This window comes from Pelmatolapia mariae, linkage group LG18, assembly GCF_036321145.2.
Source record: "Pelmatolapia mariae isolate MD_Pm_ZW linkage group LG18, Pm_UMD_F_2, whole genome shotgun sequence".
Classification (NCBI taxonomy): domain Eukaryota; kingdom Metazoa; phylum Chordata; class Actinopteri; order Cichliformes; family Cichlidae; genus Pelmatolapia; species Pelmatolapia mariae.
The window spans coordinates 13,079,055-13,097,759 of NC_086243.1; the positions used below are offsets into that span (position 1 = coordinate 13,079,055).

Here is an 18,705-nt window from a genome sequence, read left to right on the forward strand (position 1 = left end):
AGTGACCCAAAGCCAAAGTCTTCTGAAAATAATGTGCAATAAAATCACAAAATAATTCAATATCAATTAAAAGTGAATTTGTACACATGGGGACCATTATGCAAATAAAACAGCATAATGACTCTGTTACTGTGTCTTCCATCCTCATCTTTGGACCAGGTGAGTGCTAAGACTGGAAAGAGAGGTCATATTTTGCCTTTTTAATGATTTCCTCTTAAATGAAGAATTTATTTCAAACTCCTTTAACACACAGCCATGAATGAGCAGGCCCCATCATATGGCAAAGTCCTCACAGTACCATATTAACCTATTGGAGTACTTTGCTCTCAGAGTGCAGCCTTACTTGTGGTTCCAAAAATAGAAAGAGAGGCAGGGCTTTTAGCTGTCAGGCTGCTCTCCGGTGGAAGTTTGGATTCAGGAGACAGAATCTGCTCTACCTAAAGGCTCTAAGGGCTTAAAAGTTTCATTTTTTGGTGAAAGCTTTTATATTTAGGGCTGGATCAGATCACCCTAAACCATCTATTAGTTGTGCTGCTTAAGGCTCAAGTCTGTTTTTATTGTAAAACCGGATATGTGCTAACATTCAGCCCTCCAAAAAATGAATAGCAGGTACCTCAGCATGGGTAACGCTATGTGTAAGTCAGATGCTGACTGGTTTAAATTGTGTTGGAACAGGAAAGGGGGTGACAGTGGAGTTCAGCATGAATGGGAGAAACATGACAAAAAGCATCAAAGAAAATCAAAAACTGCTCAAAATCATCAAAAACTGCTTGAGAAGCACAGACAGGCTGAAGTCGACAGTTTTCTTTGTTTGCTTTTAAGACTTCATTTCAGCTCTGTTTACATTAGCTGGAAGGCCAAGAAATAAACTAGAAAGTGTGGCCCACAGGCTCTTGTTAGTGACATGTAGATATCAGTCTACAAAGCTATCTGTCAGTGCTGCGTAAGACCAATGTAAAAGCATGAAAAAGCCTTCTGGCTGCTGGGGGATTTCCAGTGATGCAGAGCTCTTTTTCACTCCCCTACTTTCATTTCCCATGTGTTTATATGCCGCGTGTTGTTCTACTGCATGTTGTTAACTTTTGCCTTCTCGCTCCCATAGTTTGTGTTTCGTACTCTCTCCATGCTCCTCTTTTCAGTCTCCTCATTCCTTTTACTCCCCACTTGGTTACACCCTCCCTGATGGATGGATGGTTCTGATGGATTTCTCTCTTCCAGTTAAAAATCACTTTTTCCTTCACACCATGGCCAAAGGTTTGCTCAAAGAGAATCTGATGTAATATAGTATAAAACACAGGTTTAAATCAGGGCCAATAAGGTTTGACAAACCCTGCTCTAGAGGGTTTTTGCAGCAAATTTTAAACAATTTTATTCAATAGTTGTTAAAATAGCCTCTATAACAGGATAAATGAAGAGCCTGACCCACAAAAAGAAAGCTGCTTTTAGTGAAAGGTCACTAAAATCAGCTGGATTCCTCCTGCAGGTACGCATACTAAATGTCTTGATCATACAATGGTTGTAGAGATAGTCCAGTCTGGACCTAATTGGTGGATTGTTATACAAGCACTGACATCCATAAGTGCTAATGTGAAAGAAAAATAATAACAGAACAAAAAAATAATAAAAGAAAAAAGCCGAAATGATGGATGGGACATCAAACAAATGGTAGAACTAAAAGCCAAAAACAGATAAACAAAATCCCACTGCTCATAAGAATGGCTCACAATAACAATAGTAACAGTAAAGACAGTAAAGAAAAAGCCCACATTGATTCCACTCTGAAACATGATTGGTGATTATCTGGATGAGCTGATGCTTAGCTGAAGTGACATGAGTAGCTGAAGACAGTCAACAGCTGACGCTTAATTGGATCAAAAAAACAATGCTGAGTTCGATCCTGTAGGTTGGTTGCAGAGGCAAGGAAGAATCGGTTAAGTGAGGAAGGCTTCGTTATAAACAGAAGCATAAAAGCATCGGTCCAATTAAAACTGACAGAGGTACACGATCCTGCTCGCTTGTTTGTGTCTGCGTACACAAATGTCTGTTTACTGTGTTGGTATGATTTGTGAGAGAAGAGTTTTAGAGAATAATATGTATATGTGGAGAGAGAGAGGATTATAAAGTAGGTTGAGTTTCGTATATTTTAACTGCCAATATTAGAAATCAAAAGAGCCCAGCATTTATCTTTTCTCACTTTATTCTAAATTTGTGTGTGTGTGCGTGTGTATGTGTGTGTGTGTGTGTGTGTGTGTGTGTGTGTGTGTGTGTGTGTGTGTGTGTGTGTGTGTGTGTGTGTGTGTGTGCTGCAGCCAGTGATAAATACTGTATGGCAACATTGCCAGTATTTATCAACTTACCGTATATCAAACTCTGTATTTTGACAGTTCTGAATAATATTAAACTGCAGCTAATCTAATGTTTTTATTCAATATGTATTTATATAAATAATGTGAGGTAACACGTGTTTTCCTTTTAAACAACAAAACAGTGCAGATTGAATCTTTATTGCTCTGCATTACACATAGTTCAGAGCTAGATTGAAAGTGTTTGCCTGACTGCTTCTGAAGCATCTTTATTTTCTAACGTTTGTGCTAGTTTTAATGGTTTCTATTGTTTTATTGTTTATAAACTTTTTAGAAATAAAATCATATAATATCACACAACCCAGTGAAATCACGTTCACTTTGACATACTTTGAGAATATCATGACTGCAGTGATACTGTACAAGTTTAATATTTTCAAAATAATAGTAGTAGTTCATTTAGAGGTGTAGCTCTTCCCTCTACTATTCTCTGAGATACACTCTTCCACAGTGTTTCTTTTGTCCCTTCATCCCTAACCAGTCATGGCAGACGGCTGCTCCTCTGTGAAGCTGGCTGTGCTGGAGGTTTCTTCCTGTGAAAAGGGAGTTTTTCCTTCCTACTGCTGCCAAGTGATTGCTCATAGGGGATCTTCTGTTTGTTGGGGTTTTCCCTGTATTATTGTACGGTCTTTATCATACTATATAAAGATTCTTGTGATTTGGTGCTATATAAATAAAATTGAATTGAATTGAATTGAATTGAATTGAATTGAATTGAATTGAATTGAATTGAATTGAATGTATGGTTAAACAGTTGCAATGCTTTTTATCCACTATCATCATATTTTTTTGTTTTTATTATTATTTTGTGTTTTTAATGGAATAAATTGAAAACCTCACTGGACTGCTTGATTGCAGTACATGTCTGTACTCCGTGCAGGGATAAAACATGCATTTCCAAATGGGATCAGTAAATAGTTGCCTGGCTTAATGTCTACGTTCACAGCTAGACCAGTGGATAATTCATACAAATCTAATGGCTCATCATTTATCTATAATTGACAACGGTCTACTTTCAGAAAAAAATTGCATGAATGGCTCTCATTTAATTATTTCGGACCTATATTTAGTTCTTTGTAAATGTCCCATTGGCACAAATTACAGCTGAGAGTCTTGAGTATTTTTCTTCCAAGTTCACACACCTGCATTGGTGGGTCATGTGAGACTATATTTTTCTTTTTTTAAGCATTAAAGTATAAATGTCCTTGCTGTACATCCAGAAAAATGGTGAATGCAGATCATTCTCATACGCCTTCTTCCTCTGCTTTCCCCTCTGTCTGCTGTCAGGCAGTAAAAATATCAAATATCATCTCTTAATATATGTCTGAAAATACTTATTGAGTTTTATTGAGTTTCAACTCTGCTAATTCACGTTTTCTGAATGCAGTTTTTTATGAGAAAAATTGTTAATAACTATAATAATCAAATAACTTGAAAGTATATACATTGAAATAAATGTTAAAAACTAATTGGCTTTTATCTCCCACGTACAGCACTCAGGTGTCCAACTGGTAAGACCTGTTGTTCACAATTGTGCAGATTGAGGTTTTGAATAGTTAAACTAAGACTAAACTGTGATGAAAAGAAATAGTCTTTTAAAGGCAAATGAAATGGAAATAAATTCAGTGGTTTAATAATGTAAAGACAAAGGTTTGCTGTTGGAGACAGGATTGCCCACTTTCACTGTGAATCAAGCCAAGCAGATCCGATTCTGACCACAAGGAGATTTAAGGATGTATGTATCAGACCCTACGGCCCCTTTAACTGCAACAGTAGTTTAATGATTCAGTCACGTAAGGCCACGTACACAAACACACATATAGTGTTATATCTGCTTTTGCTGATAGACTTAAAGTATAATGATGGGCAGACTTTCCAAATAGTGAAAACAACAAGTCATACACACATTAGAAATGTTTGGCAAGGTCTAGCTAGATTGTGGATTTTTGCTTTAATATTTATATCTCCGAGGTATTCAGCTGATTCTCTAAAATGGCTTCGTATTTATTGGCCATTTTTAAAACCCTGCAGAACACCGACTGGTCCAAATGACTCCTACGAGATGGCTGCTCATACCATGACAGATCCACCTCCATGTTTAACACCTGGCAAAAGACACTGTGGGTTGAGTTATTTTATTTTTTTATTTTTTTATTTGGCTGTCTCCAAACAAAAACAGGCCCAGATAGAAGACAAAGACAAATTGTCAATTAATGTTACTTTTGCATTGTTCAGGGTTTTATTTATTTATTTATTTATTTATTTATTTGTTTGTTTTACCATTAAATATTGTAGATCTTTTGAGCAGTACATGGTTACAATTGAACAAATGCAATGTTTTCAGGAAAAGTGTCTTGACCACATTTAGGTTTTCCGAGTTATCTTTCTTTTTTGTTTCTTTTTTGTTTTGTTTTCTTAGACTTCCCCCATTTCAAATTATGTAATTTTGTAGTTTTGTGATCAGATCTACTATCCAGGCTTGGCATATTTCAGATGCCTTATGTTGTTTGGAAAACTCAGCTAGTGACTGGCTCTGTTTCACACAGGAGATGCCTTTATTTTTAGCTTTCAGGAGCACGAAATAAATGTATAATTCGGTTGTTGTTTTACTATAGTCCATTCATTTGCATTCATACCCCAGCTCACACATAGCAGAGGAGATATTTTTGTCATACAATAATTCAAATTTAAACCAACTATATTAAGAAAAGAAGAGCCTGTGGGTTATCTGATAGCTTTATAAACTGTGGCAATTTTTAAAAAATGCACAAATCCAAAATAGTGAGAAAAAGTCATGAACTGACACAGTCAAAGAAAGGTGGTGGTGGGGGGTGAATGTTGAAAAAGTACTACTAGCACTACTGTTTTTACAGTGTATTTTTTAATACCCGGTATTTTGTTGTGAAGGACTTTGTGATATTTGTCTTTAAAAGTGCTATAGAAATAAAATTTTTAATTTACTTATAACTAAAGTAATTTGATGATCGTCCTTGATTTCTGATTTCCTGATTTGGTGATTGGTTAATTGGTTTGAAAATTTCTACAACTTAAGTCCAACAAAGTGAAGATGGTACTATTAGAGGAGATGAAGAGAAGCCAAAAATCTTGGCAGGTAAGAAAGTAAAGCAGTGAATATTTGTACCTGTACGTTTATTATTATTATTATTATTATTAATATAGTTTGTTTGTTTTCTTATTTTCTTTTGGGGGTTTTTGTTTTTTGTCAGCCAATATTTTCAACATGTTGCTTCAGCTCTAAGTATCCTGTGCTTCATTCATCTGATGTTCTCCTTTGATTTGCCTTCCTCAGATCAACAGGAGTTCCATCTCGAGAGAAACAGAAGGCAGCTTTGCCACAGGTCTTTGTCAGAGTTTTTGGTACAGAGAGCAGAGAGTCAGTGGATCCGAGGGCTTGTTCTCTGGCAGTATATCAGATTCAGTCCATGGTTAAACAGTGGGATATTAGAGAAATATTCAATGCCTAAGCTTCAAAATGTAATACTGTGAGGTCTTTTTCATTAGTTGAATGTGATGCATAGAAATGAGGTGCAAAGTGGTAATTTGCCTCCGTTTAACTTGCTTTCTGATGGTCATTAAAATTGTTTTTCATTATGTTTTCTTTCTCTCTTTTTTAAATATATATTATGACGTGTTTTTCTGTTTTCCCGTTTCTATTTCAGTTTCTCTGAGCATAAAGACGCGAGTTTTCCCTGCATTATCACTGGTAAACGAGTTTCAGATGGTTGGTAAAAACGCAGCATATTGTCAGACCACATAACGCTCAGTTTGCCACCAGGAAGTCCAATTAAGGTTCCCTGTTTGCATGCATTAGTGCACCGTGTATTACATGGGTCTATCTCACAGTCCATTAGAGACTAGCTCTCACGTGAGTGCCAAATGCAATCACAGTGCTCTCTCTAAAATTCAACGAGGCAGTGAGATATAAAACCCACATAATTTGCAACACTTTGTGGGTGATGAAGCAACAGCTTTCAAAATGAGTACCCCCACCGCCACCCTCCCCTTTCCATGCCTGCGCCGGGAACAGTTTCATGGTAAATATCATGGGAAGGTTTCACGATCATCTCATTGGCTCAGAAGTCAGAGACCCCATCATATAAAGCGAGAGCGACTGGTCTAACAGCCCTTTCCCACTGGCGAGGAGGGTAGTGGATCACACTTGGGCTCCAACTGTCGGGAAAATACCTTTTACGCACAGAGTGTCTGGAAAGGTTGAGCGAGTCCGCGCGCCAGCGATCAGTCATTTTGAAGCGAAAGAGTCATACAGCCAACAGGTGGGTTTATTCGGCTGCAGCTGTGCGGCGCAGCGGGACTTAACGGCTTTATCTGGTGGGAAAAAGTTATTTAGACTCGTCTTTGCGCGTGCATTTTTAATATTACTTGAAATATTTGCGTTTTCGGTGATTTAAATGACTGCAGAGTGATGAAAAAATAGTTAAACTTAATGAAAACGGGTTTTTTTTCGCAATGTTCGTTTAAATTATCTAGATGAAATTTAATTTTAGCTTGTGTTCTCACTAATTCCACATTCAATTAAAGTCTTCATTGTAAATGGTTAGATAAGCGTTTTTTTTTATTGTTTTGTTTTAATGCTACTTCTGGTTTAAATGTTTAGTCATCATTTCACTCACCCGCTGAATCTGAAGCGTATTTTTCTACTGAGGTGTAAAGGGCAAAACAAATTTGATCTAGGGTTAATGTCTTCTGGGAACCCACATTTGAACTCCGATCAATGGATGCGTTTCTTTTGATTCTATCTGCCTTTTTTGTACATCACTCTTCTCTTAATAGAAAAACTGTTAGCTGGGGCGTCTGAGTAGGCATGTGGCTACTGGAGAAGCTCCGCAGTGGGACTCAATCCCAGCCTCCGCAGACAACAGAGGCCATTCCTGTTTCTGTGTATGCCAATGTACTCACTCCAGAGAAGATTCCCGATTTCTTCATCCCACCCAAACTTATCTGCTGCCCCCCAGAAGAATCTGTCACCCCAGAAACTCAGCACTGCTCCAAAATCAGACCCTCAGCCTCTGACCATGCCATCTGCAGCCAGAGCCCCAGAGCTAGGAGCAGCAAGAACCCCTGCAGCCCTCGCCTCTTTTCCCGCAATCTCCAGAAATCAGCCAACCGGCACATCATCCAGATAGAGAGCGCTGATGAGCCTGGTGCTGGATCTATGGACAGGGTCGGTATTGATGTAAACACTAACGCTGACCCACAGTCACAGACTGCAATGTCTCTGCCGTATGTCCCAAAGGCTCAGACCTCCTATGGCTTTTCCACCCTGATGGAGTCTCCTCATACCCGACGCAAGGAAAGCCTTTTCCACAGCGACCCCAGCAGCCCTCTCACCTCCCCAAACTCCCAGAGGCGCTCCCAAGGGGGAACCCTACTGGCCCCGGCTGACCCCAACCCCTACCGCTATTTCAGCGGTGGTGAGAGTGACACCTGCTCCTCAGCCGAGTCATCTCCCTTTAACTCACCTCTCCTTTCCCGATCTGCCTCTCTCCTGCGCTCTATTACACAGGAGACACAAGCCAAGGTGAGGACTATATGCTCATGTATGGCCACAATTTATAATTCAAAATCATCAGTGAGTGTGTAACAGTTTTTTCCTCCTAGTTTGATTCAGCTAGTGGCTTATTTCTGTATGTTTACAGTTGCTTTTCCTCTCTCCCTCAAGGTGTCTCGTGCCAAACGTTCCCTGGCACGCCACAGTTCCCTCTCCACTGATGAATGCAGCTCAGCAGACAACAGCCCCAACATGCAGCGCCGCCGAATGCGCTGCCCTCCCTCTCCCGCCTTTCGTGGATGTAAAAGCGGTGGCTTGAGGGGAGCAGCAGCATCAGACCTCTGTCAGCGCGAGCACACTATAAACCTCAACAAGGGGGGGAAACTGAGGCTGAGCACTCACTATGACAGGGAGGCAGCCCGGCTGAGGGTGCGCGTGCTCACAGCCGAGGCCCTTTACGACAGGCAGACAGACCTTAAAAGCATCAACTGCTGCGTAGCACTCTACCTGAATCCTGGTAAGCAGCAGAAACAAAGGAGCACCATCATTAAGAACAGCAGGAATCCGGTGTTCAATGAAGACTTTTTTTTCGATGCTCTGCCTCAGGCACAGGTAAAGACTCTGGCCATGAAAGTAAAGGTAGTGAACAAAGGAACCAGCCTGAAGAGAGATGTGCTTCTTGGAGAAAGAGAGGTGCTGCTCAGTGAGCTGCTCGCAGGCCTCTAGGGAGCCCCTGTCAAGACTCTGGCGGACACGAGCTGGTCCACACCTTGAGGGCCCCCAATCTTTTTATCCCACCTCGCCCTTCTGACAAATACTGGACAGGAGCAAGCACACAGATGACAAGGAAGATGTTTCTTCCACACTGGGTTATGTATGCGCACAGAAAAAAAATGAAGGTCTCTGTTAAAGTCTCGCTTTGCCAGTTCTTCAAATTCAAAATTAGGGTCAGCCCACAATAACCTATAGGCTTATCAGTGGAGTGACTATGTGAACAGTGGGGCTGTGATCCTCGTTTGTGCATATTTCTCTTTGAGTATTGAGTTACAAACAGTTTTACTCTCACTGATGAGCATTGTATTGTGGCTCAGTGTCATATCAGTTGTTATGCAATCTTGTTTAAGTTGGAGCTGCTTATTGCTTCGTAATGAATGCGGTGATATTATCTGTAAGCATTTGCACGTCACTATGGAAATTAATAATGGCTCTGTGTGCTTGAGAGAATTTATATATGTGGAATTAGATTTTAATTGCCAGTAAATGTAATGTTGATATGACTGTTGTTTTGTGATGTGCTTTTGAACTCACAAATAAAAACCATGCTAGGGCTTTTGTCTCGCCTTGCACTTTTTCTGTGTGGTTTTTGTCTTTGAATTAATCCCCAGGATCACATGAAAGCCCCAGAAATCCCCAGAAATGATAATAAAACTCTCATTTTCTCACCCAAGTTTTCAATTATTGCAAACAGCCCTCAGGTTGGGTCCTCTGAGCCAGGCACAAGCTGGGTGTCATTTGTGAGCCTTTTGATTCCAAATACCTACACCCCCCCCCAATATTGTTTCTGTGTGCATTCAAATTCCCTGTTTAATTTTAAAAGCATGTTTCCTATTCAGTCCTCCAGTGAGTTTCAAATAGTTATTAAGAAGGCTGGTGGTAATCATGGCTCAGGCGCTCTCCAGGAGCAGTTACTGGCACACACTGTCTTTCTCTGGAAATAACCCGTCTGCACAGGGGGGTTAGGTCTCGATTTATGAGTTCAATATTTGGGTTGACAAGTGGAAATGTATTTGTGCTACTATAGGATAATAAAAGAAATGTAGAAGACACACTGCAATCCACACTTGTACATTTGGCAGACATACATGGCAGAAGTCCCACTACAAAAAAAGAAGCAAAAGAAAAAAAAAGCAACAATATCAAACGTGGACTTTTGCCTCCTCTGCTGGTGCAACAGCAGAATGACATGCAAGTGAGCCCTGAAAGGCTAAATCATCAAAACGTCACTTCATTTTTATAAAATAAGTGCTGAGACAGCCTTTGTTTCAATCACCACCTGCCCCCCCGATATATCAGGCAGACACTTTGGTGACCCAGAGCAGAAAATAATCCAGGATTTCAATAAAAATGTAAAAACTTGGGAGAAGACGCTCAAGTTTGTGCATAAGAGTGATGACCTCTATTTATTCACTGGTATAAGCCTGTGGGAAACATTCATCTGTAAGCTAAAAGGAGATGAATTTCCTACAAACTCAAGAGCAGAGCGATAAAACTGAAAGAAAATTAAGTATGTTAGCTGCCGTAGTGGTAATACTCAAGAAGGGAAATTATGAAACTTGAACCATCTAATAACCTCCTAACTGAAAAAAAAATCCAGAGCTCAACAACAGCCTACACAATCAAATGAAGATGAAGGGTTTTTTTGTTTTTAACTTGAGGTAATCCATATTATTGATCAGCATCTTAATGATGGAGCAGGAATTAAAAGTCCTGATTGTTTCTGTGAGTGCAGTTTTATCGCCTGTGGTCTTGTTGCTTTGAGGTTTGCGGGTCTCGCTGGAAAATGTTCTCACACATGCATAAAGACATTTCCACACAGCAACCAGGGTCCATCAAAAATCTCTTTATTCATTAACAGACTGTTTGCAGCACAGTCAGATGGTTTTAAAAAATATTCAGCTCTGACGAATTAAAAACAAACAAACAAACACTTATGTAAGCATAAAAGCTTTAATTAATGTGACCAAATAATGTCTTTTTTTCCCTCAAAATTTTACTTTTATGATTTCATGAGACAGACTGGAAACGATATTTTTAAGAGGCTTTAAAGGAGAAGCACAGTGGAAGCTTTTATTTGCATTCAGACTGCGTTTCCTCTTCATGTTTTACTGAATGCAAGGACTGAAATTGACTGCCGTGCCAATCAAAGGTGTTGAGTCATTGTAGCAGCATTTATCCTCTGAATTCATTTAATGTTTTAATCCAGTCACTGCTCAACCATCAGCTATAGCAACTTTCCATGCCACAGTGTATTTATACATATGTTATATGTTTCCAGTTTCCACTTTACAAATAAGATAAAGTCATATGAAGCACGTAGGCTACAGCTTTTGGCATTGAACATTCAAGTCAATATTCTGGCCCCTGGCGTTGAGTAGGAGGACAGAGTTATGTGACCTAACAACTGTTCGGATGAGTGGTGTAGGTTTCCAGCTCCTTACTGTTTTCATTTGGATTTTTTTTTTTTTTAAAAAGCAAAGATGAATCTCTTCCCTGCTGTCATATTTAAAACTGTATTATCCCCATAACATTAACCTAAGTAATAATCTTCCAAAATAATATGTAGTCATAGTTAATGGCAAGTAGGGGATGATGGTGACTGTTTGCTCACAGTGCAGGAGGCCTCGCTGCCTGTGAGATAGGATTCTGTCATTTGATTATTTGGTGATAATCATTAGATTTAGAATATTGTGCTATTTACTTTAGACTCACTGAAAATCCTGATTGGAATTAAGAGCTGGTAGGATTCATTCATAAAATGTGCATACAGACAGTCACAGCTCAACATAACGCAGCTCTCTAAAGGAGGAGAATCCAACATTTCAGCTGCCTGCAACAGCAGTTTTTTCGTTTGTTTGTTTGTTTTGTTTATTTTTATTGTTACTTATTTATTTTTCATCAATTTTTGTCAAAACTGACCTAAGAATCATGCAAGCTTAAAAAGATACCCGACTTAAGGGATTAACCAGAGAACAAATTTTAAATTGTCTCTTTTGGCGCTTTGTTACTCTCAGCCTGTCACAAAAACAACACACTACTTTGACTGACTCTATGAAAAATGAATAAGAAGATGCCAAAGAGGTAACAAGGTGATCCCCACAGAACTTTCAGGCAAAAATGTGACATATCTGGGCAAGGTGTGAAGGGTGTCCTTAAAATGTTTGAGGAAACCAGACAAGTGGAGGACAAAAGAACTATTTACAGCAAATGAACAGTATCAGAAAAAAAAATCCAGCAATGACCTGACACAGATCCTGAGAGATGCATCTGACCCTTTGATTCATCCATCTGCTGTTCAATGACACATCATCACAAGGACTCAGTGGCTGGCTGTCAAGAAGTCATTCTTAAGGAAGGGAAACAGGGGGGAAAGGCTTTTGCATCCAAATTTCCCTTCTTTATTTTATTTTTTTCAAATCATCATTAATATGTATGAAGAAGACATCTATAAAACATGGAGAAAGATTTTCATCCATTATGTAATACCACATGGAAAGAAACTGATTGGTGCCAATTTTATTTTTTAGAGTGACGATGAACCAAAACATCCGGATAAGAGCTCTGATTGTTCTATTTCTGAATACTACTTAAAGAAATTGAAAGAAAGCTCAGTTAAGACTGAGTTGAAAAATAAAAGCGGCCATAACAAATATTGATTTTGAAGACTGTTCGGAGTTTTGTTTGTTCGTTTTTTGTTTTTTTGTATATATATACTTTTTCAGAAAAATTAAAAATTTTCGATTTTCCTCTCAAAATATAAAGAAATGAATGGCGGCTCGAGACTTTTGCACAGTACTGTGTAATAACGGTGTACAATTTTGTGAGACTAAACTATATATCAAACACAGCATATGTTCCACCAGCGGGTGGATTACACCGACTTTTATTATACGTAGCAACTACCGTTTTAATTACAACTCTTTTCGGGTATACTTGCTTTGTAAGCGGGGAATCAGCTGGAAACACTGCGCTTTGTTGGTGAGATCACCACAACAAACGAACCCATCAGCTGGCAGCTCTTTAACTGACACACATCACGGGAAATGTAGTTTATCTTCCAGGAAAAGCCTCCTGCTCTTGACAACTGGAAATTCCCCCAACACTACATCACCCACAATGCCTCACCGTCATCGTAAACCTAGACCTGTCAAACAACATAGACGCCATCTTGACAGCACCCTCAAAATGGCAGAAAGATGTGAGCTAGAAACCGAGTCCAAACTAAGATCTCAGCGCTCAGCTATTTAAAACCAGTCGGAGCCGTTTTTTCCCAACCACGGGTGGTTATGGAGTTGGAGCCCAGCGAGGCAGCACAGAGCCTGTAACATGGATATATCGACGGCGGTTTTCAACGCGGCCAGAGATGGTAAGCTGAAACTTATCCAGAAGTTGCTGAGCAACAAAAGTCCAGAGGAGCTGGAGGCTTTGGCTGAGGAGAAAACACAGGGGGGAACCCCTTTGCTGATAGCCTCTCGATACGGACATTTAGAGGTGGTGGACTACCTCCTTGAACATTGTAAAGCGAATGTTGAACTCGGGGGTTCGGTGAACTTTGACGGCGAGACCATCGAGGGGGCTCCGCCGCTCTGGGCGGCTTCGGCAGCCGGTCACCTCCCTGTAGTGAAGACGCTACTGAAACACGGTGCCTCGGTAAACAATGCAACACTAACTAACTCAACGCCGCTCCGAGCTGCCTGCTTCGACGGTCACCTGGAGATCGTCCGCTACCTGGTGGAGCACAGAGCCGACATGGAGGTCGCCAACCGCCACGGCCACACCTGCCTCATGATCTCCTGCTACAAGGGCCACAAGGAGATAGCCAAGTTCCTCCTGGATCGCGGTGCGGATGTTAACCGCAAGAGTGTGAAAGGAAACACTGCCCTACACGACTGTGCCGAGTCAGGTAGTCTGGACATCATGAAGATGCTGCTGAAGTGCAATGCCCGCATGGAGAGAGACGGATACGGGATGACCCCGCTCCTGGCTGCAAGCGTGACGGGTCACACCAACATTGTGGAGTACCTCGCCCACCAGCCTCGTACCTCCAGAGAGGAGCGCATCGATGCACTTGAACTCCTAGGGGCTACTTTTGTGGACAAAAAGCGTGATCTGTTGGGCGCCATGAGGTACTGGAGGAGGGCGATGGAGCTGAGGCAGCCAGGGGAAAAGACAGGTTCTCTTGCCAAGCCTCCACCCGGCCCCCCGATCCCCGCCTATGGCTGCGCACAGGAGGTGTGCACTGCAGAGGAACTCGAGGCTTTGATCACTGACCCGGACGAAATGAGGATGCAGGCCCTGTTGATTCGCGAGCGCATCCTGGGCCCGTCCCATCCAGACACGTCTTATTACATCCGCTATAGGGGAGCTGTGTACGCTGACTCAGGCAACTTCGAGCGCTGCATAAGTCTGTGGAAGTACGCTTTAGACATGCAGCAAAGCAACCTGGACCCTCTCAGTCCCATGACAGCCTCAAGTTTCCTGTCTTTTGCAGAGCTCTTCTCATTTGTTCTTCAAGACCGGGCAAAAGGCTCGCTGTCAACACGCATCACCTTCCATGATCTCATGACTGTGTTGGGGAAAAGCGTGAGGGAGGTAGAGAGAGCTGTGGCACAGAGGGATAATCCCCCAGAAGCTCCTCAGTTCACCAAAGCCCTCTCCATCATCCTCCACCTCATCTTTCTACTGGAGAAGCTCGAGTGCAACCCGGAGCAGGAGCACCAGAAGAAGCACACAGTGTACCGACTTCTAAAGCTGAACCCCCGAGGGCGGAGCGGCTTCACCCCCCTGCACATGGCCGTAGACAAGGAAACGACATCTGTCGGCCGCTACCCGGTAGGCCGCTTCCCCTCCCAGGCGGTGGCTGCACTGCTCCTAGAGTGCGGCGCGGACGTTGATTCGCGGGACTCTGAGAACAACACACCGCTGCACATTGCTGCTAACAACGGTTGTCCGGAGATTATGGCGCTCCTCATGAAGGCTGGAGCTCACTTCGATGCCACAAATGCACAGAGGAAGACGGCCTACGAGCTGTTGGATGAGCACAGCAGCGGGCACCCGGCCCTCTACCCCCTAAACTACATCACCCTTCAGTGCCTGGCAGCACGTGCAATCGAAAAGCACAGACTGCCCTACAGGGGACTCATCTCTGAAGAGATGGAGGCTTTCATTGAGCTGCACTGACTTCCACTTCTGCATCGACCGCCCCCTTCTTCTGAAGAGGCATCCCAGCAACTACTCTACCCGTTCTCTCCTATTCTTTACTGTGACCTGACACAAACTAGTCTTTTGGGGGTTTTTTTGCTCGACACAAGTCTCCTCTTGACTTCTGCTCCACTGCTGACTGTAACCAACGTTTTTATCAGACCAAACCAATAGCAATAAACATCCACCCTCTGGGCTTAAGTGTCTGCCAGAGGTCTGGTCAGTTGTTGCTTTATTCTAACACAGACTTTTAAAGTGATTGTTGGTTTCCACTGCTACTTAATGCTGGGTGAAACGTTAACATCATATAGACTCTAATGCATCTCCTCTCAGTGTCTCCCTCTAAAACAAACAAGCAAAAAGGGAGCGGTACAAGCTGATGGGGGTTTGTGTGGGTTTGCTAGTGGCTGAAGTGTATGAGAAATGGGCTCGCTCTTACTGACACAAAGCATCTGATCAAAGTAGCCAGATAACATGCATGAAAATGAAGTGTGACTGTGGTAGCTCACTTGTTGTTTAGCAGATTCATTCAGAAAGGAAATATTTGAACAAACTCAACGAGTTGCTGGCATTTTTTTTTCTTTCTTTTTTTTTGTGCCTGGTTCTACTTGTTCGCATTCGGTGTACCATCTGTTATGTTTCTCTGACGCTGGGAAGGTGTTGAAAGTACTGTGCCAAATGTTCCGTTACAAACTGTAAACTGGTGGCAAAATGGAAAAAGCAATGAATGTTTTCTTCCTGATTACAAGCAAAAGTAATAATATGAAGTTACAGACATGAACCTCTGAGCTTGAGGAGAACATTGACTGGACTGTGACAGTATTTTGTCAGCCTGCTGCACCGTTTCTGTCAGGCTTTTATGAGACTAGGGATGAGGGCGTCACTCTGACTTAGTAAAAAAAAAAGAGACAGGTGCCATTATTTAACACTCCCCAGTCTCCAAACAAGATAACCTATGCAGTTGTTAATATTATTCCAAAAATTGTGAAGCTAAAAGTCACTGCATGAACAGGATTTACATGTTGTTTTTGTTTTTTTTGTTTTTTTTCCCCTCTGTTGTACATGTTCATCCTAATATGATAACTTAAATGATTGGGGCTGCTTCTTTAACAATAATTTGGTATCTTCTGAATATTTAAATCTAAGAATGTTTTCTTAATTTCTACCTATGTCTGAATGAACAGTTTCTAACAGAGCCTGACGCGTGCCTCTTCCCAGGATAATGAAATCCACATGAAAGACATCCAAGTTAATGCAAAAGAAGCAGCCTCATGACGTTTGTGGGGACAACGACGGACCTTTGAACGTGCTCTTGTCGCTATAAAAAAGGCACAAATCAACTGTCGAGGATCATGTGTTGGTTTTTGCCTTGGAGTGAATTTTCCCTTTAACATCAGATGCAGTTCACAGAAAACAAAAAGGAACAGCTGGCTCTTTGGCCATTCCTGCATCTCAGTCTTATATTTAGTTGTTTTTCTTGTGTTTTCAGCAATATTTTATTTGTCAGTCTGTGTTAAGCACCACTAAAAAGTTGAAATACACACTGAAGAGGCTCTGGAAGATCCTAAACACCTTACATTCAGGCTCTAAACTGTCGCTGCCTTTGTCTTTCTCAGCAGATTTGCGATAACTCAAGATCAAAAGTGTGTTGGAGATGCCTGAATAAAATCAGTATCACAACAGAATCCCTGTATGTCGGGTCAGCGTTCCTGTGGCTCTTGTCTGTGTGCAAAAATGTGAATGAGAGTTGTTCTTGACTTAAGCTGGAAAGCTGGAAATGAATCCCAGTTTTTGATGTCTTGATTTTAATTATTCAGTCTGAGCGCTGTTGCTCACATGGCGGCAGCGTTTGCATTGTGATAGCAGCAGGACATAACAGCCTTACCATGCCATTGTGCCAGACAGGTCCATGAAATGATCTAATTTGGACACTGGAAGTGACATTATCTTGGAGTGCACACGTATCAAAAACAAAATCTGCGAGCTCTCATTACGCAGGCTTTCCACTGCTCACATAAACTCCAGCACCCTGAAATAAAGCATAACAGAAACTTGATCTTTCAGAGTCCTGCACTCTTAAAATATAAATAGAGTGCAATTAACGTCACTGCTGCAGGGTAGTGCTAGAGACAGGCCACTTACCCTGCTAATTTTAGGGATCTTTTGCCCTAGCTTCCACTCTGAAAATGGGAATACTGTAATGCTATACAGTCGGGCAGGCAGGTCACAGGGTGACTGGCAGAGACGGCGCACGGACGACAGAGACGGCATTATTCTTATAGTAACAGACACAATATTAGCTATCCATTGATAAAAGCTTAACTACATTAAATCGGGCAGCGTGGTGGCAGCTAGTCGAGAAACACCAGGTGGTAAATGTAGCGTCCACCCTGCATAACAGTCATGAAATAAGAAACTGTGAACACTGACGTAATCCACATGGTCTCCCATGGCTGACCTGACCCCTCTGTTAAAGGTAAAAATGGCCATTAACTTATTGTGTTATAATAACTGTGGAAGTAGCCCTTCTTCACATAAGATATTTACAAGTGGTAATATTGGGATAAATAGAAGAGGAAGGTGTATTTTTGGTACTTAAAGGCAAAAAAAAAAGGAAATCCCAAAGCTCGGCTTCCTTTTAGGAACTTATCTTCTGCAAACTGAAGAGACTTGGCATAGAAATACTGACATACCTAAACCTGGAGTCATGAATTTTCTTTGTTCATATTTCCATCCTCAAGTAAATGTAACATCATATAATAGTAACTTCCCACTAGATGTCACTAGCAACAAAGAAAATCAATCAGACAAGAAGTCTTTTGTTCCTTTAAGATCATGTGAAATGCTCAGAAATGTAGCTCTCAGGCAGAAATGGTGGTGGTGGGTTGATTTTCTTTTTCTTTGTGTCTCTTTCAGCAGAGAGTCTGACTCTGACAAAGAAGTCTTTGTACGGATAGAGAAACAGAGAATGAGCTGTTGAGGATGGCATTTATTTGAAAAAAAATGTAAGCGCTAAATGTGCATTTTTAGGTAAAGAGGAAAAGAAATCTTGGTAGATGGGAGGCGCTGAGTCTTTTTGCAGGGTTTTCTATGGGGGTCAGCAGAAAGGTTAATATAAAACCTCCTTCGTGACATGCTCAGGTGTCATGCCAACGTCCAGCACCACACTCCAACACCTCACAATCTGCCCTTGTGGCTGCTGCTTTTGTCATGCTGTGTCACCCAAATAGCACCAGATCATTAAACTAGACATAACAAAGTCCTATGTTGAACTATTTCAATTTGCTTCAGGTTAAAGAATAGTGCTTTGTTGCCCTGTTTTTCATTTTTTTTATTGATATTTTAAATCAAATTTATGGGCAATTGTGGGCAACGCCAGAAACGAAGATAAGCTAATACACTAAACTGGTTACATTACACACACATTGTTTAACTGCAGGCATTTATCCTGATAATTATATTTCATTTGATTCATTTCTTACATTAACCTGTTCGGCAGTCACTTCCATATATTTTTACCGACCCTTTGCTACTGTGATATTGATTAAATCCCCTGAAAACCATTTTTGATATATATGTACTGTAGATTAAGAAAACCAATGATAAAAGTGCACACATTTGACCCCACTGATATAAATGATCAATGAATCCACCTTTGTTAATATAACAGGACTGAATAAATTATAAGGAACAGCTCATTTATAATAGACTACTGCTAACTCCAGCCTAAAATAGCCAAGAATACCAGTACTGGTATATATGATGTATACGTATGCATCAAGAGATAAACATCAGCCGCTGCTACCAGAACACTCCTTCTCATCAATATCGGTT

The 18,705-nt window shown here is 41.1% G+C and overlaps 2 protein-coding genes across 2 annotated transcripts; both read left to right on the plus strand.

Annotated features, from left to right (window-relative positions):
* Nucleotides 1-6,554: 6,554 nt before the first annotated feature.
* LOC134617420 (C2 calcium-dependent domain-containing protein 4C-like) lies at nucleotides 6,555-8,924 on the plus strand. Its single transcript, XM_063462657.1, has 3 exons — nucleotides 6,555-6,658; nucleotides 7,176-7,923; nucleotides 8,065-8,924. The coding sequence occupies exons 2-3, from the start codon at nucleotides 7,207-7,209 to the stop codon at nucleotides 8,617-8,619; spliced, it is 1,272 nt and encodes a 423-aa protein (XP_063318727.1). The 5' UTR covers nucleotides 6,555-6,658; nucleotides 7,176-7,206; the 3' UTR covers nucleotides 8,620-8,924.
* Nucleotides 8,925-12,820: 3,896 nt separating this feature from the next.
* On the plus strand, nucleotides 12,821-16,556 carry fem1a (fem-1 homolog a). Its single transcript, XM_063462444.1, has one exon. It carries the CDS (start codon nucleotides 12,997-12,999, stop codon nucleotides 14,848-14,850), a length of 1,854 nt encoding a protein of 617 aa, XP_063318514.1. The 5' UTR covers nucleotides 12,821-12,996; the 3' UTR covers nucleotides 14,851-16,556.
* Nucleotides 16,557-18,705: the final 2,149 nt, after the last annotated feature.